Here is a 16,897-nt window from a genome sequence, read left to right as displayed (position 1 = left end):
ATTTTTTGGTGAACTATTCCTTTAAACGTTTAGGAGTGCAAGCAGAAAATTTGCATTTTGTTTTCATTCATGATCCTCACACACTTTGGCCTGACACATACTTTCACCAGTATTAAAAAAAAAAAACCCAGCAAATTTACTGGTTGCACATGCACAAGCAGATGAAAAATGTACTTTGCACACACTCAGATTTTAGGTCCGTCAGTCTGGAGCCCTGAAAGCTGATTGGACTGATTCAGCTCAGGTGTAGCATCAGTTCCAGGTTTAGATTTTGCACCTCACCGCATAGCTGCACCGTTCTTCATTGGTCCAAAAGATTCTTCTTCCCTGGCCTGGATTGTTAGTGATATTACAGACACAGTGGTTTTAATTAAAAGGCTGAACGTCCCCGGTACACCAGGTAGAAAATACATGTTGATGTAAAAAGTTTTTAACATAATTTCTGCGACTTTTCTACCAGAACCCAAACCCTCGCATGACTTTGTGCTGTTGTTGACGAGCGATAACTTTACAAACCGTGGTACGACGACCTCTGACTGTAGGAAATTTGAAACCACAGCTTTTTAATGGAGCTTCCCTTTTAACTGTGTATTTAAAAGACTTCCCACATTGCACTCATCTACGTAAACACGAGGTACGCAGCAGAACGGTACCCTTCAGACGTCACTTTGAGAACTGCTTTTAAAATATCACCATGACGGCATCATTGTTAAAACGTAAAACTTTGCGGATGTTACTGTTAAAACATTTTCATACAGATTTTTTTGAGTCTGAAATGCTCCACAAATAAAAGTCTGGTTGATATTTATTATTGTTTTGTTTTTTTCTCTGTGAAGCCTTCAGCTCATAGTCATGAACTCACTGTGTTTTTAACTTCTGTTTAGATGACATCACCTACTGTATCGATGGGCGTCCGTCCTTTGACTTCCTCCCACAATCCAGAGTGACACATGCATTGCACAATAACACATAACATGCACTGCAACCTCACATGCACAATAGTTAGACTGTGGGATTGGCTCCAGTCCCTGTGACTGCACCGATGAGCGTTATAGACAAAACTAAGATAAACTGATGGATCACTGTGAAGCTAAGGCTAATTAATGGTTGATAGATCTGCATTTATATAGGTTTTTGTGGTTATTTGAAGGTGTATTGATCGTCTGATGCATCAATAATATTAGGTTCAGGTTTCTGGAGCTGCCTCCTGTCGGGCCTGCACCTTAAAAACAGTGAATGTGGAGATCTGAGGCTTCAGCTGGACGGAGGGATTCCCCTTCCGCTCTGTTTGTGCTACATGGTGTTTGACTCCTCTTTTAAAAAATTCAGTGCAGCTGCAGCTCATAAACTCTGCTCAGCGTGTGCCAGGCACTTAAAGAGACAGGCCGACGTTTGGGATTTGGGATTTGAGCTTGTGGCTGATTCTGGATCTGTACTATGCATTGATGTGTTCACTAAACAAAACCAGCAGGAGTGGTCGCTGGTTGAAGCAATCTGAACTGAGCACAGGCTGGTTGGTTCAAATGGACAAAGGCAGGTGATGATGTTTTTCTGTGCTGCTGGGGGAGTGGCTGTGATGACCTCATTATCCTCAATTTCTCTGATTTCCCCCAAAATTTCTAGCCGTTCCTTCAGAGGCGGTGATGATCGATGATCTGCCAGTTCTGTATCCGTCCAGCTGTTACTGTCCGTCACAATAAAACCTCACTGAGGCGGCAGAAGACGGGCCGTAGGCTACTGTAGGTCATGTGTTTACAGTCATCAGGTTATATAGGATGTAAACAGTGTCTTCAAGGTTGGAGTGAAGACTTCCACCCGTGCTGATATGATGACATGAAGGTGACGTCCTATGAAATGTGAAATAAAAACAGACTCAAAGTCTTGATCTGAGCTCCACAACATGATGTCGCACACAGCTGTGACAACAGAGGAGCTGCTGTCTGCTGGGTCAGCAGGAGGCAGAGGTCAGGGAGAGAAGTGTAATATCACAGGAGTGAACTGGAAAGAGGGAGACTGGTGCATTTCAGACACTATAGTTAGTTCACTGGACCTGAAACCTGAGGCCTGTCCCTTGTGGACAGCGGAGACCACACCGTGTTCAGTCTGCAGGTGCAGGTCCCGCTTCACACTGGTCAGCAGCATCATTCACCTGACACACCACACAGTAGCTAAGAGGCTGCTCTTGTAGCTCTGAGTCATGGAGCTGCTGCAGGAAACAGCTGACAGAGCTGAGGCTGTTAACACCGACACATCCAGAGAGGAGGCAGGCAGGCAGGTGTCCTATGGCGCCACCCTGTGGTCATACACAGCAGCAAAACAGCTCATTGTCTGGCTCTACTGCTTCTGCATCTGATAACAAGATCAGACATGGGCGACCTATTCCTCAAAGGGCCGATGTGGCTGCAGGTTTTTATTTACAACCAAGCAGCAGCAGCAGCAGCAGCAAGACCAGAGATTTGACTCATTTTATCAACTGATCTCAGTTTTCAGACAGTTGATTGGTCAAAGTGTGTGCTCTTAGTTGGTTGGAACAAAACAAAAAACCTGCAGCCAATAGGGAATAAGTTGCCCATGCCTGAGTTAGAATTAGAGTGAGGTCACAGTTTGTTTTGGGTCAGGGCTCAGTGTAACTCGGAAAGTTCACTGTTGATATATGAAGCTGTATTTTACAGAGACATCACATCTTTAACTCTATTTTCAATATCATGTGTGACTGTATTTACTCAGATTAAAAAAATATATATATATATATATATATTGCAGGATGTGAGGAGAATGTATATGTATATATATTTATTTAAAATAAAATAAATTTCACTTTTCTTTTATCAAGAAATTTTAGGTTGTTCATAATATGTTTTGTAAAAGGATAATTCATTAACTGTAACATCTTAATAATGCACTAAAACAAGGGGGGAAATTCTACATTCTTTTTTATTTATAAGGTTATCATGCTAGTAATTTAGTCTGACTGTATGTGGCCCCTGAACTAAAATTAGTTTGACACCCTGATGTAGGAGGTTACTCAGAGAGAAGGTATAAGATTTCCTGAACATTGTTTGAGGACAGTCAGCTGCTTGACTGCAGACCAGCCAGACTCTTTCTTATTGATAAATTAAATTTCTACATTAGAGACACAAAAACAGTACGAAAAAGAACAAGAGGCAAAACAGATAAACTTATAAACAGCAGCGACAGTGCAGCTGAGTCTGCACTGCAAAAACGCAAATATCTTACCAAGAATATTTGTCTTATTTCTAGTCAAAATGTCATTTTTAGTCAAAACAAATCTCATTATACGACTCATCACATTAAAAAAGTAGCTTGTTTTTAGACACTTTTTTACTTCTTTCAAGCATATATTTTCACTTGAAATAAGTGGAAAAATCTGAAAGTGGAGCAAGTTTTTCTTTCTTATTAGACAAGCACAAAAAACTTGCTTTCACTGGCAGATTTTTCTACTTATTTCAAGTGAAAATTTGTTTGAAACAAGTGGAAATTATTTAAAAACAAGTTAATTTTTAGGTGATGAGTCTTATTTTAAGTGGAAAGAGATTAGTTTTGACTAGAAATGAGACGTTTTGACAAGAAATAAGACAAATACTTTTGGAAAGATTTTGAGTTTTTGCAGTGTGACTCTGGGACAGCGGCTGTGTCACCAGCAGTGTTCATGTTTATAAATGTATTTGTGAAGGAAGGTGGGAAGTATGAATAATAGATGCATATAACAAGACAGAGCCCCTTGTCTATGTGGCATCATTGTCATACATGAACAGTTTGGACATATTTAGGATGAGATGGCAGTGTGGACTTGTGTATGAAGCATCCTCATCATGTTTCTGTAGGTAGGCTACAGTCTTATATAAGGGGAGCGCAGTCTGCTGCAGGCTGCACTCATGCATGTGAGCTCCCAGTCGGCGGCTGTGCTAAACTCTGCCTCAGAAAGTCAGTCGCAGCATTACTTTGCTGCAGTGAGAGCAGCGGCTCCTGAACACACCCTGCTGCAGCCTGCAGAGCGGACTCCCACACTGAAGGCACGTCGTTCAGCCGGACAGAGACTGAGACAGAGACAGAGAGGAGACAGAGAAGACACGGAGACAGAGCTGCACCGCCGCCGAGGTAAGATCACCTGCTCCTGCTGCATGTCGTCTGTCCCGCAGCACAGACCGAGGCAGGTGGCCCGGCACAGGACATTTTAAAACAGCGCCAGTGCATCTTTGGGGGGGAGGAGGTGGAGGGAGGAGGAGGAGGAGGAGGAGGAGGAGGAGGAGGAGGAAGGGGGTGTACTCGGTGCCAGCCAGGTCCCGCTGCGTCGGTCTGTGCTGCAGAAGACCACCGGGCCGTCCCGGGCCGCGTCTACACATGCAGGATTGTTTATCTGCAGAGTCTGGGAGCCGTTGTCATCTAAGGATGTAAACCTCAAAATGTGGATGCACAACGCAGCCCATGATGAAACAAACTGATGCGGGACAGACAGCTCTGTGTTGTTGTAGCCTGATGCTGTAGCAGCAGCTGAAGTCCTTGGCCCTGCTGACTCAAGGTTGTTACAGTGAGAACTGGATCCTGCGGCTCTGGCCTGGACAGACGAGCCACTACCCAACAACAACAACAACAACACCACATAATGACAACTAAATACTTAGACAATGTGCAGAGCATTGGCTCTCAGCAGTCAGGGGATAGAGGACAAACTGTCCACAGAAAGGATATGAGAGTGAGACATTATGATAACAAACTGTAGGCCTACTGCTTACTCCACCATCTGTTTAAGAGCACAATAAATTAGTTAATAAGTACCAAATGATAAGTTTATATCTCTGGGTCCATTTACTTAAGGTATCTATTTAGCCCCCTGAGATTTCAATATAGCCTCCATTTTACAAAATGTCTTCCAATTCCAGTAAATGAAACTTTATTTCACATCTGAGGCAGATTGACATTGACTTTGGGCTGGGAGGCTCGGGTTCAAATCCCATTAGGAGTTGGAGCGAAAGCAGGAGTGAGAGCAAGAAGAAGAATAAGGTTTTTCTCTGGCCTTGGGCTTGGCCATGCTTGCACATTTGTAATTACACAGACATATATTACCAACAACATGATGAATAAAGTAATGATAATACTGGATCATCCCGTATAATACAAGATCATCCTGTATTGAAAAATAAAAAGTACTGTCCCTCACAGGATGCTAACCCTACTCTGTTTAAGTGTGTTTCACATGGGTGGTATGACATTAGAAACAGTAAAAAGTTTCATGAGATATAGTGGAGAAGTATTAAATCAGAATGACTGGAAAGTTGTCTGTTATTGTCACTCACCGTCATCACCATTGCCCTGGTTCAAATAAATAAAATGATACAAAGTCTATGAAAAAAGTGGCAATGAAAAGTCAGGGGGAAGGGGCCCACTTCATTATTTTCTCAGGGGGTCCAGAATTACTAGCACCGGTCCTGGATGTGATGGTAAACTGAAAAAAAAAAAAAGAATTTCTTGCCAGAAATGTTGACTATCTTGGAAATGACTGACAACTTGAAATTTAGGCTAATAAGTTTTATCAAAAGAGTATTATCCAAGGATGATTTGTCCGGTTAGATACTTTTATTAGAATATTTCTCCTGAAATAGAGGCCTTCAGTTATCTTCACTGTTAACACCAACCTATCATGACAGCAGCTATCTTGTCAACTGTTTTGGTCTCAATGGCTTATTTTCTCATTTAGCAACTACGTATGGCTTCATCCATCTTTATTTACAGTCTGTGGCTCTGAGTTTGTCTTGTTTTGACTCAATCCTGTTAAAGCTGTTGTTTCTCCATCTGCAGCAACATGGCTCATGATGATAAAGACCCCGTGCCTGTGGAGAGGGGGACCCTCTCGCCGGGTCAACTGCAGTCCCTTCTCAAGATGGAGCCCAAGACTCTGGGGGTAAACCAGACTATACACGCCACGCACTTCTACTGTACATGCATGCACAGAAGGTTTCTGATTCAGAGGGATACATACATGTACATGTAACTGAACAACTCTCCTCCATCCCACAGGCAATCCAGATCGTTATCGGGGCTTTGATCCTTTGCCTGAGCGCCTCTGTGCTCCAGATCCACGAGGTCCACTTCACAGGGGACGTCGCTCTCTTCTTGATTGTTGTCGTACAGGTCAGTTAAATGTGATGCATGGGTCCAGATTCAGACCGGCCTCATACTGGGGTCCCGATACAATACTGTGTTTAACTGAACTGTGTTGTTGTGACACCACCAGGTGACCCTGTCTGGTTCGGTGCTGGTCCACAGCGGAAGGAAACCTACTCTGTTCTGGGTGAGTCTGGCTGCTACAGATCCAACCAGAGTTTAGAAATTACACTGATTAGGTCATTTCCTAACTTACTTACTGATCTTCCTCATTGGCCCTGCTGTAGTTTAGCCAGTGGGACAAGCTGTCGGATGGCAGATATACAGTATGTGCAGGCAGGGCTGTTGCTAGGAATTCGGCTGAAGTGGGCCCCTGCCCCCTGACTTTTCATCACCACTTTTTTCTTAGACTATGTATTATTATATTATATACTGTATATATATATATCATTTATTATCATGCATTTTTCTGTTAGTCTTTGTTCTCAACAGTGCCTGATGCAATATTACTAATAGTTTGCAGGGAGCTACTGTTGCTCTAGCATGGACTAAACCATTTTCATAAGAAAGTAGGGGGTTATTGCTTGGAAAATTAACCATATTTCATGAATATTACATATTTTGTGGCCTTGTTTTGATGCTGATGCAGCATTTGTATGAGTATTAGTCAGGGTTATAGGCAGAATAATTTAGTCAAAAAAAGATTAGGATACTGTGGGTTGTTGGGGGCCCTGCTGGACTGTGGGCCCCTAACTGTCATCACCCTTCTCCCCCTATGCAACGGCCCTGTGTGCAGGACACCCCAGAAGAGTGTGTGTAGCTACTGTTTTTCTATGTAGCCAGGGGTCTTCAATGCTTTTCAGGCCAAGGACCCCAAAACTGATAGAGAGATGGAGCTTGAACCCATTCCATATAAAATTATGTTTTATATTCAACTGGGCCTAGTGCCATGTATAAACATACCTTGTTATTGTGCATTCTATACTAAGCTATTCAAATAATACACAGGTTCATATATTCATGTTTTTTCTAAATGTGTAAAGATACAGTGAGGAGGGGGCCGTGCTACTGCCATTTATAAACACACCTTGTTAACGGATACCAAGGCCAATATCAACAATGTCTGTCAATGGCATGATAATCATGCAGACAAGCTATTCAAATTGATGTTTTTATTTGAAACATAAATGTGGAAACTAAATCATCAGCACCTCCACGGACGCCCTAAGTGTCACGTACCCCCCGTTGAAGACCTCTGATATTGACATGTTTGTACGTCATGCTGCTGTCCGTTGCAGGTGAAAGTCGTCCTCGTGCTTCACCTCATCAGCGCAGCGTTTGCCACCGCTGCCCTGGGTCTGATGTCCAAACACCTCCCGTACCGCCAGGACTCGTACCACTGCGAACACTGCCGCAGACTGGAGCTGCACGCTGTGGTACGGCGTCCGAACCCCACATACACACACACACACAGAGTCCAGAGCACTGAACTCAGTCCTATAAAGATAATTTTATTAATTTTTTATTAATTTTTATTCATTTCTATAATTTTTTATTTTTTTTAATTTTAGACCCAACCTGGTCAGCAGCTGGTTCTGTAGCACAACACGTCTGTGTGTTTCTCTGGCTCTGTGGCAGCTCATGTTAAAGTCTGAAACAGATCAGCAGTTTTACTGTGACTGAAGTTCAGGTCAGAAACACAGTTCAGTCTGGGCTCATAGTGATGGTGCAAGACTGAAACAATGTTTGCAGGACAGAAAATCTGAACGGAGGAAATCTGTGACTGTTTTAATTCAATTAGAGACACATCTGAACATTTTTATTCACATGTTCAAACCTGAGAATTTGATGGTCACCGTGACGAGGCTTCAGTTTCTGCATTTTTAACCCTTTCATGTCCTCTGAAGCAAGTATATATTAGTGTTTTAAATTTGCAGGCCCTTGTTTTGTTTGTGTCCACTGATTCTTCAGATCCTCTCCCAGTTCACTGTTCACTCTCTAACACAAAACACTGAGCTTGAAGGAGCTCTGGAAACCCCCTAATAAGGGTTTATCCTTCTAAAATTGTAAAATATTTGGCAACCCTTTAATTTACAGACCATTGATTATGTGATAATGTCTAGAAATAGCCTAGAAATAACGGTCAACTTCATGGTAATGTTGAGAAATATAGGCAAGAAATTACAATTGATTGCGTAGAAAATAGCCCAGAAATAACGGTTAGTTGCAAGGACTTGGTCACTTCCCAAAAATTTCAAAGCATGAAAAGCATGTGTAATCTTTTGCCTTTATGAAAAACATGACATTACTATGAAATTGACCGTTATTTCTAAGCTATTTCTTGACATTACTAAGCGATTAATTGTTATTTCTTGGTTATTTCTTATTACGTAACAGTAACGGCCTGTAAATTAAAGGGTTACCAAATATTTTTGTTTCAAAATGAAACTGTATCTGTCAAATCGGAGGACCTTAGTAGAGTAGTTTGGTCCTTCAACATGTAACCAGCTCTGAACTGACTATATAGACCAGACCACAAATCACACACTAGTTCATTATGCTTTCGTAGAGGTTTGAGTGACAGGAGGACGTGATATCTTAATGAATGTGGCCTCAGGTTTCAACATGTTGAAGATAAAGTTCTAAACAGAAAATATGCTTTATAGTTGGACTTCTTCATACAGTAGTAATCCTCAATGGATAATGAGAAATTTGTACAGATTTAATGACCTTTAATCTTTGATTGGATCAAGTTCCACACATGGAGGTGTTGTTGGTGCAGCGGTGGCGGCAGGTTTTAGAGCGTACACACACACACACACAGAGCCATCACCGATGTCTGACTGTGCATTTAGAGTCACATGAATTCATAGTGGGCACTTTATGTTGTGAAAAAGCAGACTCCATGTTTCTTTGTCTCTACTGTCCACTGCAGCAACATTGTTTCAGGAAATGCACCGGGCTGATCGAGCAAAAGTGTAAAGTAAGTGACTGACTACTGTTCCAACTCATACTTTAGTCAGATAGGTCCTGTCTTCATTGTTGTTATGTCCTGTTGTCCGCTGCATGTAGAAGCCAGACATTGACCGCAGACTTTTTTTTTTTAAAGGGATAGTTCACCCAAAATTGATATTTCACTCATTATCTACTCACCCTCATGTCGACTAAGGGCTGGGAGAAGTTTCAGAGTCCTCCGTGGATACTCTGAGTTACAGGGGGTCTCGGCGTAGCAGTGCATAACGGTTGCAAATGGATACCAATTGTCTTCGTAACAAAAAGACACACCAAAAAACATCCAAATACCTCCCTGCTGCTCGTATGTAATGTCTGTCTTGTATTGAAGCCCAGAAATGCGAAATTGTCCCGAAAAAAATTAAATATGTCTATATTTCAAGCTTGTTTGTAGCTTGTTTGTGGCGGAAGCTCCTCTCCTCTCCGTCCTCTTCCCGGTTCGTCCAAATTTGACGAACCAGGAAGAGGAGCTTCGAGAAGCTTCCGCTACAAAACAAGCTTGAAATATAGACTTATTTAATTTTTTTCGGAACAATTTCGCATTTCGGGGCTTCAATACAAGACGGACATTACATACGAGCAGCATGGAGGTATTTGGATGTTTTTTGGTGTGTCTTTTTGTTACGAAGACAATTGGTATCCATTTGCAACCGTTATATGGACATGCACTGCTACGCCGAGACCCCCTGTAACTCAGAGAAGCCACGGAGGACTCTGAAACTTCTCCCAGCCCTTAGTCGACATGAGGGTGAGTAGATAATGAGTGAAATTTCAATTTTGGGTGAACTATCCCTTTAACATTTCTGGAATTAGTGTGTGTGTGTGTGTGTCATAGTCTGAAACACACTTCCCGTTGTCTGATCGGCCTCTGTGTGTTCCTGGATCTCTCTGCTCAGCTGCTGATTGACGGGATCCTGGGGACGCTGGTGATCTTCCTGGTGCTGGAGCTGTTGATCTGCATCACCGCCATGCTGTTTGGACTCAGCGTCCTCGCTGCTGGTGGAAGCCAGGTGAGCTCTGACCCGCATGCATGCAGAGACATCTCACCTGTAGGGGGCAGAAAACACCAGGGCATGGTGGTGGTGAATGGAGTATAGTAGTTACTGTGAATTGATGTGAAGTGAATTGGTAGGTGAGCTGGACTCATGGTGAACTAGATCAGACTCGGAGGGGGGTGAGGAGTTGGTTGGGTCTAATGAATCTCTGTTTAATAAAGGCAAATGTCATTGAAATACAAAAAAAAAACATTTTCTACAGTCTGGAACAAGCATTATGTTGTTTTTACATTAATCTAAATGTCCTATATTGAATGAAAATACAATCTGATACAGGATATAAATCCATCAGACTCAAAATAATGACAACATACAAAAAATAAAAACAAATATACCATTAAAATCTTCAAAAACCCATACATAATATCACTTAAAGCAGAAGTAAGTGATATATTTGTGTTAATATAAGTCTTAAATAGTTATATCTTCCGACAGCAATCACTTACATAGAGTGTTTGGACTGAAACACGGGTCTGTCAGTCACTCTGCTCTGCTCTGAGCCGAAGAGAAAACATTTATCGTATCCTACAGTTTTTATCCAATGAGGAGAGAGAACGGCATGCAGGGCTGTGTGTGCAGCCAAGGGACGCCGTGAATGTGGCGACGTAGGGACGAGGACTGTTATGGTGCGTTCAAGGAAACTCGTATTTTTCCGACCTGTGAAGTACCAGTTCGATCTGGTACGAGTTCACCGGTCGGAAGTTACGAGTGGCCGTTATAGTGACTTTCACCGGTAAAACAGGTCGGAGAAACACGAGTGGATTGCCTGAAACGCTACAAAGTCGTAAGTTGTGACTTGAAGCTGTAATTTACGATTTCAAAAGCCTGCCTGGAACGCAGCATTAGCCAAAACGACCGGACCACTTACTTCTGCTTTAAATACATATAACAGAATAATCCAAAAATAATCTCCTACATTACCTCAAAGAAAAACAACAACGACAAAAAAAAATCAAATAGAAATCCAAGTCTACAAATTCATAACCTTGCTTTATTTGACCAGAAATGATGAAATCTATTTTTAAAAGAGTTCACTGACGAAGCCCGAACTACATCCCTTTGTGTTCCTATATTGATGTTGCCAATCACAGGACAAGCTCAGAGCTTCCTCTTCTCTGATTGGCTCACAGACCGGTTGGTGCTAGCAAACAGATTTCTTTTTTTTTCCATTAAAAGTTGGTCCTGTTGTTGTGTGTATCCTGCAGACTCCCAGTCAGAGACCTGTCTATCCACAGACTCGGCCTCCACCTGCTCCAGCTGCTGTGCCGGCGGCTCCAGTTGTAGCTGAACAATCTCAGGTAGCTACTGTAAATACTCTGTTCTCTTCATGATTAGAAAAAAGAAAACATCCAAAATTAAACAAGGCAAAAAAGAGAACTTGCAAGACTGTCTTCTTTCTCCCGAAATAGAAAATATATTTCTTCAAAGGCTACAGATTAAAAGAGACAACGTTTCGAGCGACTGGCTCTTTTCATGTGCAGCTCTTGAATAAATATATTCAAGAGCATCAGGGAGCTCCTTCCATTCTGGTTGTTTGTTGCGTCTAATCACTCACTAAAACATCTAACACTTTACTAGAGTAGTTATCGATCCTCTGCTGGTTGTAATAGAGGTAATTGATCCAGTCTGCATTTTTTATTACTCATAATCCATGGCTGTAAAGATTCTTTACATTTGTGTGAAACTTATATTTCTAGATACACAGTAGAGACACAGTAAATACACAAAAGAGACACAGTAGATATACACTCAATTCGAAGTAGATATACAATAGATATACAGTAAATACACAGAAGACACAGTAGATACACAGTAGGTATATGATGAATACAGAGTAGATATAAAGTAGATTTACAATAGATGCACAGTAAATACACAGTAGATTTACAATAGATGAACAGTAGGTATATAGTAGATATACAGGAGATACTGTATACAGTAGACACACAGTAAATACACAGAAGTGACGCAGTAGATACACAATAGGTATACAGTAGTAACACAGCAGATAAACAGTAGATACACAGAAGAGACACAGTAGATATATAGTCGGTGTACAGTACAGTAGATATACAGTAGATACACAGCTGTAACACAGTAGTTACACAACAAATACACAGAAGAGACACAGTAGATGTACAGTAGGTATACGGTGATTACACAGTAGATATACAGTAGATACACAATAGATAGATAGATAGATAGATAGATAGATAGATAGATAGATAGATAGATAGATAGATAGATAGATAGATAGATAGATAGATAGATAGATAGATACTTTGAAATTTGGCTTGGGCACAATGCCACCAAGAGACACAGCAGATATATAGTCGGTGTACAATAACAGTACAGCAGATATACATAGACACACAGCTGGTAGATGCTGGTTGTCCTGTGGACCAGGAGGGACCCTCCCCTCTCTCAGTGTGGGGGATCGGAGGTGTGTTTCTGGGCTCTGACTCCTCTGTGCCTCCCTCTTCCTCCGTCCCTCCAGCAGGTGGCGGTGGTGGTGACTGAGCCGGACTCGGAGCAGATGGAGGACATCTCCACTCCGCCCACCGAGCCCCAGGTGGAGCCCATCGAGGCCGTGACCTCCGTGACCTCCGAGCCCTGAGCGCAGCGCAGCGCTCTCCGCCCCCCCTGTGGTGTCATGTCATGTCAGACGCAGCGTGGCGGACGTGGACGGAGCCGTCTCCCTGGTCACCTCCACGTGACTCAGGTGACCCAACGTGACATCAGAATAAACGGGTCCACGTCGTCGTCTTCTTCCTGTCCTTTCACCTCTGTCATGACATCATCACAGCATCGGCGTTGGAGCCACCGTCTGCGTGGCGGCGGTGGTGGCGGTCCTGACTTGGATCAGCGTTTTTAGTCATGTTGATTTATTCTACAGATACTGAGATATCCAGGGCAGACAAAGAGCGTGTAGCAGGTACTCACTTCACTGACAGTGTGTGCATACTTTGTGTTCGTTAGACTGAGGGTAGACTTACTGATACGTAACCTGCTGCAGGTCTGCCTCTCCTCCTAAAACCTACCGGTATTTGACTTGACATAAGATGTTGTTGTTGTTGCTGAGTCATAAAAACTTACTTCATGTTGAGTTTGTGTTGATGTCACTTCACAGTGGTCTGTGACACTTCTAATGTTCATGATCTGTGAAACCTGATGTTCAACATCAATTTAGCAGATTCGTGGACTTGTCTGCTCTGGAGACAGAGGTCATTATTGTATTATTACAATATTTATACTATTATTACCGTTCGCAATGGAAAATAAGTAGCTGATCTTCGACTAACAGGCACATAATCACTCGTTATCCTTACACTAAGACTTAAAGGGATAGTAGCATTTTTTTTTTAAGTGGGGTTGTATGATCTACAAATAGCCCCTAAGTACTTTAATTGCAGTAGAAGACTCTCTGCACTCCTCCCGTTAGCAACGCCAGCCCATAGCCCTGCCCAGATATTTACAACATACAGTGTTGTGAACAGACCCAAAGAAACGGCCTATTTTCGCGGCCTAAAAGAGGTTTTACCTGAAAAAAAACGACACAGTTCCATTGTTCGCTATAATATAATTTTTTCCAGCCCTTCAAAGTGCAGGAAAAACACCGTTTTTATTTGGACCTAACCAACTCATGTATTCCTCCGCCCAGGGATAGCGCCCACCTGGCGTTGCTAACGGGAGGAGTGCAGAGAGTCTTCTACTGCAATTAAAGTACTTAGGGGCTATTTGTAGATCATACAGCCTTTACTTAAAAAAAAAATGCTACTATCCCTTTAATTATGATAAAATACACTATTATATCGTTTATTGCCCCCTCACTCTTCCAGCTATAATCATTTAGCACCTGCTTGGTTATTTCTGAGAGATGTTCTGGATGTTGAAAACACACCTGAGCAGTTAAGGAGGTGACTGTAGTGCTTGTAGTTTAGCTGTTAAGAAAAAAACACTGTAACACTGTAGTATTTCAGGACGCACTTACTTTGTCTCTCTGTTTTCCTGCACTGGCTTGTTAGTGTTTGTGGAAAGCACAGATTGGCATGATGAAAATGAATGTATGAACATTTTAATCAGTGTAAATAACATTACTACTGCGCTAATGAATAAATAAATAAATAAATAAATAAATAAAAACATAGTATAAGTGTTTTTACAATGAACCTGAGCCCAACGCACAAGCGCTCTGACATCACAGCCATACACTGGTACTCAATCATTTTGATGCAGTTCACTCATCAGAAGTATCCTAGACTCAACTCTTAATACTGAACTCAGAACAGTTCATCTTTTATCTGGTGCAAAAGCCTCAGAAAACCGCGTTCACCTGTGAGTCAGAGAAGTGATGCAACCCAATGACAAGTGGTGTAACCGGTATTTTTTCTATGAATATCTGACTATATACAGGAAAAATGAATCTGGACTCAAATGTGGAATAAATGTAATTCACTTTTGCAATGCAACATGTTTCTAGATAATTTCTTACATAAGTATTCATTATTAATTAGAGGAAAAGTGGTGTTTTTAGGTTATGTCCTGCTCAGTGTTGCCAAAATGCATTAACATTTAAATATAGAAGGTAGGTAGCTAAAATATTTAATATTTATCATTCTTTTGTGGTTACACCATTTGACATTTTCAGGGCATTCACTCTTAGTTTAAAAAAAAAAAGGGGGTGGGTGGATGGGGGGTTATGTCAAACGACATAAAACCACCATGAATTTTTTAAAAGACATTCTATATTTTATATAATAATATAATATAATATAATATAATATATAATTTTAAAGATATTTCTGAATTCTAGTCCCCTATTTGTCAAATCACAGTCTAGTTTTGCAATTTTCTCTCTGGCCCTGATTCTCTAGTAGGAGAAGATCATGTTAAATGTGGATCTCCAGCCTTCAGCTCCTCACAGCAGGTGGTGTCTGTGGTCTGACAGGGTGGAAACACGAAGCTGCAGGTGAGTGTTGTGTTGTGCATTGTAACAATCACTAGGTTATTTAATGTATATTTCCTTTACTTACATAACATCACAAATCAAACATGTTCACCACTTGACAGTATTAGAAAGTAAAACCAACTGATGGAGCGGGAACACTCTGATTCATATCATAGGCTATCATATTGAAACAACAGTGACAAACCACTTTTGATGATGACTGATATATTCAAACATCTAATGATGCACATACCGATAGCCTCCTCCTTCATCTTTGAGTCAGCTGTGTCATTTAGAGCTCCTTAACATGACAGATCGACAAACAAAAGTATTAGCAGAACATGTGTGTGTGTGTGCGTAGGAGTGTGGATGTGAGCACATGGCTGTGTGTGTGTGTTGTCGCTGCAGGCACTCCCCGAACATCTGACTGAATCAATGATAATGGCTGTTTCATAACGCTGCTGATAAACGCTGATGAAGCGTTTGCATGACTTTTCCTTTATGATGCTTGTTATCTTAATTGAGAAGGGCAAATCATCCACTCGCCCTGCCCAAGTCAATCACAGTAAAACTGATTCGTAATACTGACGCAATGAAGTTATTTCTCTTTGAATTATTATCTACTTGTTGTAACCAGGCTGTGAAAATATTTAGAAGAACCTATAGCTACACACAGAAGTGCTGTTTGGACTCTCAAATAAAAACTGACAGTAGAAACCCTTCACAAAGAAATTAGGGTATTTTAGCACCACTTTCTGATAGGGTCAGAGTAACTTCTGACCCTATCAGAAAGTATGGTCTCTAAATCAAAACAACTAGAAAAACCTTTTTTTAACATCATAAAATAATGTGGGATCATGGGAGTTGTAATCTTCACAAACAGTTTCTTTTATAACTTCAGATTTTTTCCATTAGAGTTGGAAAACAGCACTGTGTAAAATGCATGTGGCCTAAAGCTATATAAAATGTCAACGTTGAGCTCCTGTCAAACAAACACATTGACACATGATCATTTGTCAGGATTTGACATCATTGAGAGGTGATAAATGAAACATTACCGTGGTTAAATCACAGATTTGTTTGGTTTGAGAATTGAAGAAAATAATTGTGATAATTTCAGAACACGACTCAAAACATAAAGTCCGGTTATAGATTATAACTTTAAAGGCTTTTAAGGGAGGTATAAGTTGTAATTAATGGGCTTTTTAATTCAAAATATTTTGGGAGATCAGTTATAGGCTATACTCCTCCATAAAAACAGAGGGGTATGTTGGCATTTTATGAAACAAATCAATGATAGGACAAGATGTAACAGACTAACTGTTAGTTATGGCTCAGCACCAGCAACAGTTAGAGCTGGAGGCAAATTGTCCTCAGGTTGTCCATCCTTCTCATTCCTTTGGACTTTAAATTTCTGTAACATCTTGATAAAACAAAAGGTAAAAGTCAAAAATGATATAGTGTCCACAGTGCACAGGCTTCTTCTTCAATATAACTGAATACACAGGTGAACAGTTTGGCTTGATATGGGAAATGTATCAGGGTGGGGGTCGACAAAATCGCTGAGCATCATCTTGAAACCATTCAGGACATCCAGGACCGTTAAGCATGTGGGGCATAGGGGACATTTTGATCCAGTTGGACACATATAACTACATTAAAGAGACTCCTCATTCATGCTCAAAGTTACAGAGGTGCTCACATCTGGGAGCCCAACCTGCTCCAGCGCCACACCAACCTTGTGTTTGTGTGTGTGTTG

At 41.3% G+C, this 16,897-nt stretch overlaps 1 protein-coding gene across 3 annotated transcripts; it reads left to right on the top strand.

The window, feature by feature from the left end:
- Positions 1-3,885: 3,885 nt before the first annotated feature.
- On the top strand, positions 3,886-13,524 carry LOC146978401 (uncharacterized). 3 transcript variants are annotated; one of them, XM_085790357.1, is made up of 9 exons: positions 3,893-4,119; positions 5,818-5,920; positions 6,037-6,150; positions 6,254-6,310; positions 7,422-7,559; positions 9,059-9,106; positions 10,032-10,145; positions 11,396-11,488; positions 12,688-13,524. In XM_085790357.1, exons 2-9 carry the CDS (start codon positions 5,822-5,824, stop codon positions 12,805-12,807), a joined length of 783 nt encoding a protein of 260 aa, XP_085646483.1. In that variant the 5' UTR covers positions 3,893-4,119; positions 5,818-5,821; the 3' UTR covers positions 12,808-13,524. The 3 variants fall into 3 exon arrangements, with proteins under 3 accessions (XP_085646485.1, XP_085646483.1, XP_085646484.1); XM_085790358.1 differs by having other exon boundaries at positions 3,895-4,119; positions 12,691-13,524; XM_085790359.1 differs by lacking the exon at positions 9,059-9,106 and having other exon boundaries at positions 3,886-4,119.
- The last annotated feature ends 3,373 nt before the right edge of the window (positions 13,525-16,897 follow it).

The sequence above is a fragment of the Trachurus japonicus genome, chromosome 11 (assembly GCF_045865225.1).
Source record: "Trachurus japonicus isolate A0001 chromosome 11, Traja_1.0".
In the NCBI taxonomy this organism is placed as follows: Eukaryota; Metazoa; Chordata; class Actinopteri; order Carangiformes; family Carangidae; genus Trachurus; species Trachurus japonicus.
The sequence above is the reverse complement of the archived record's forward strand: the minus strand, read 5'-3'. Positions and strand labels throughout refer to the sequence as shown.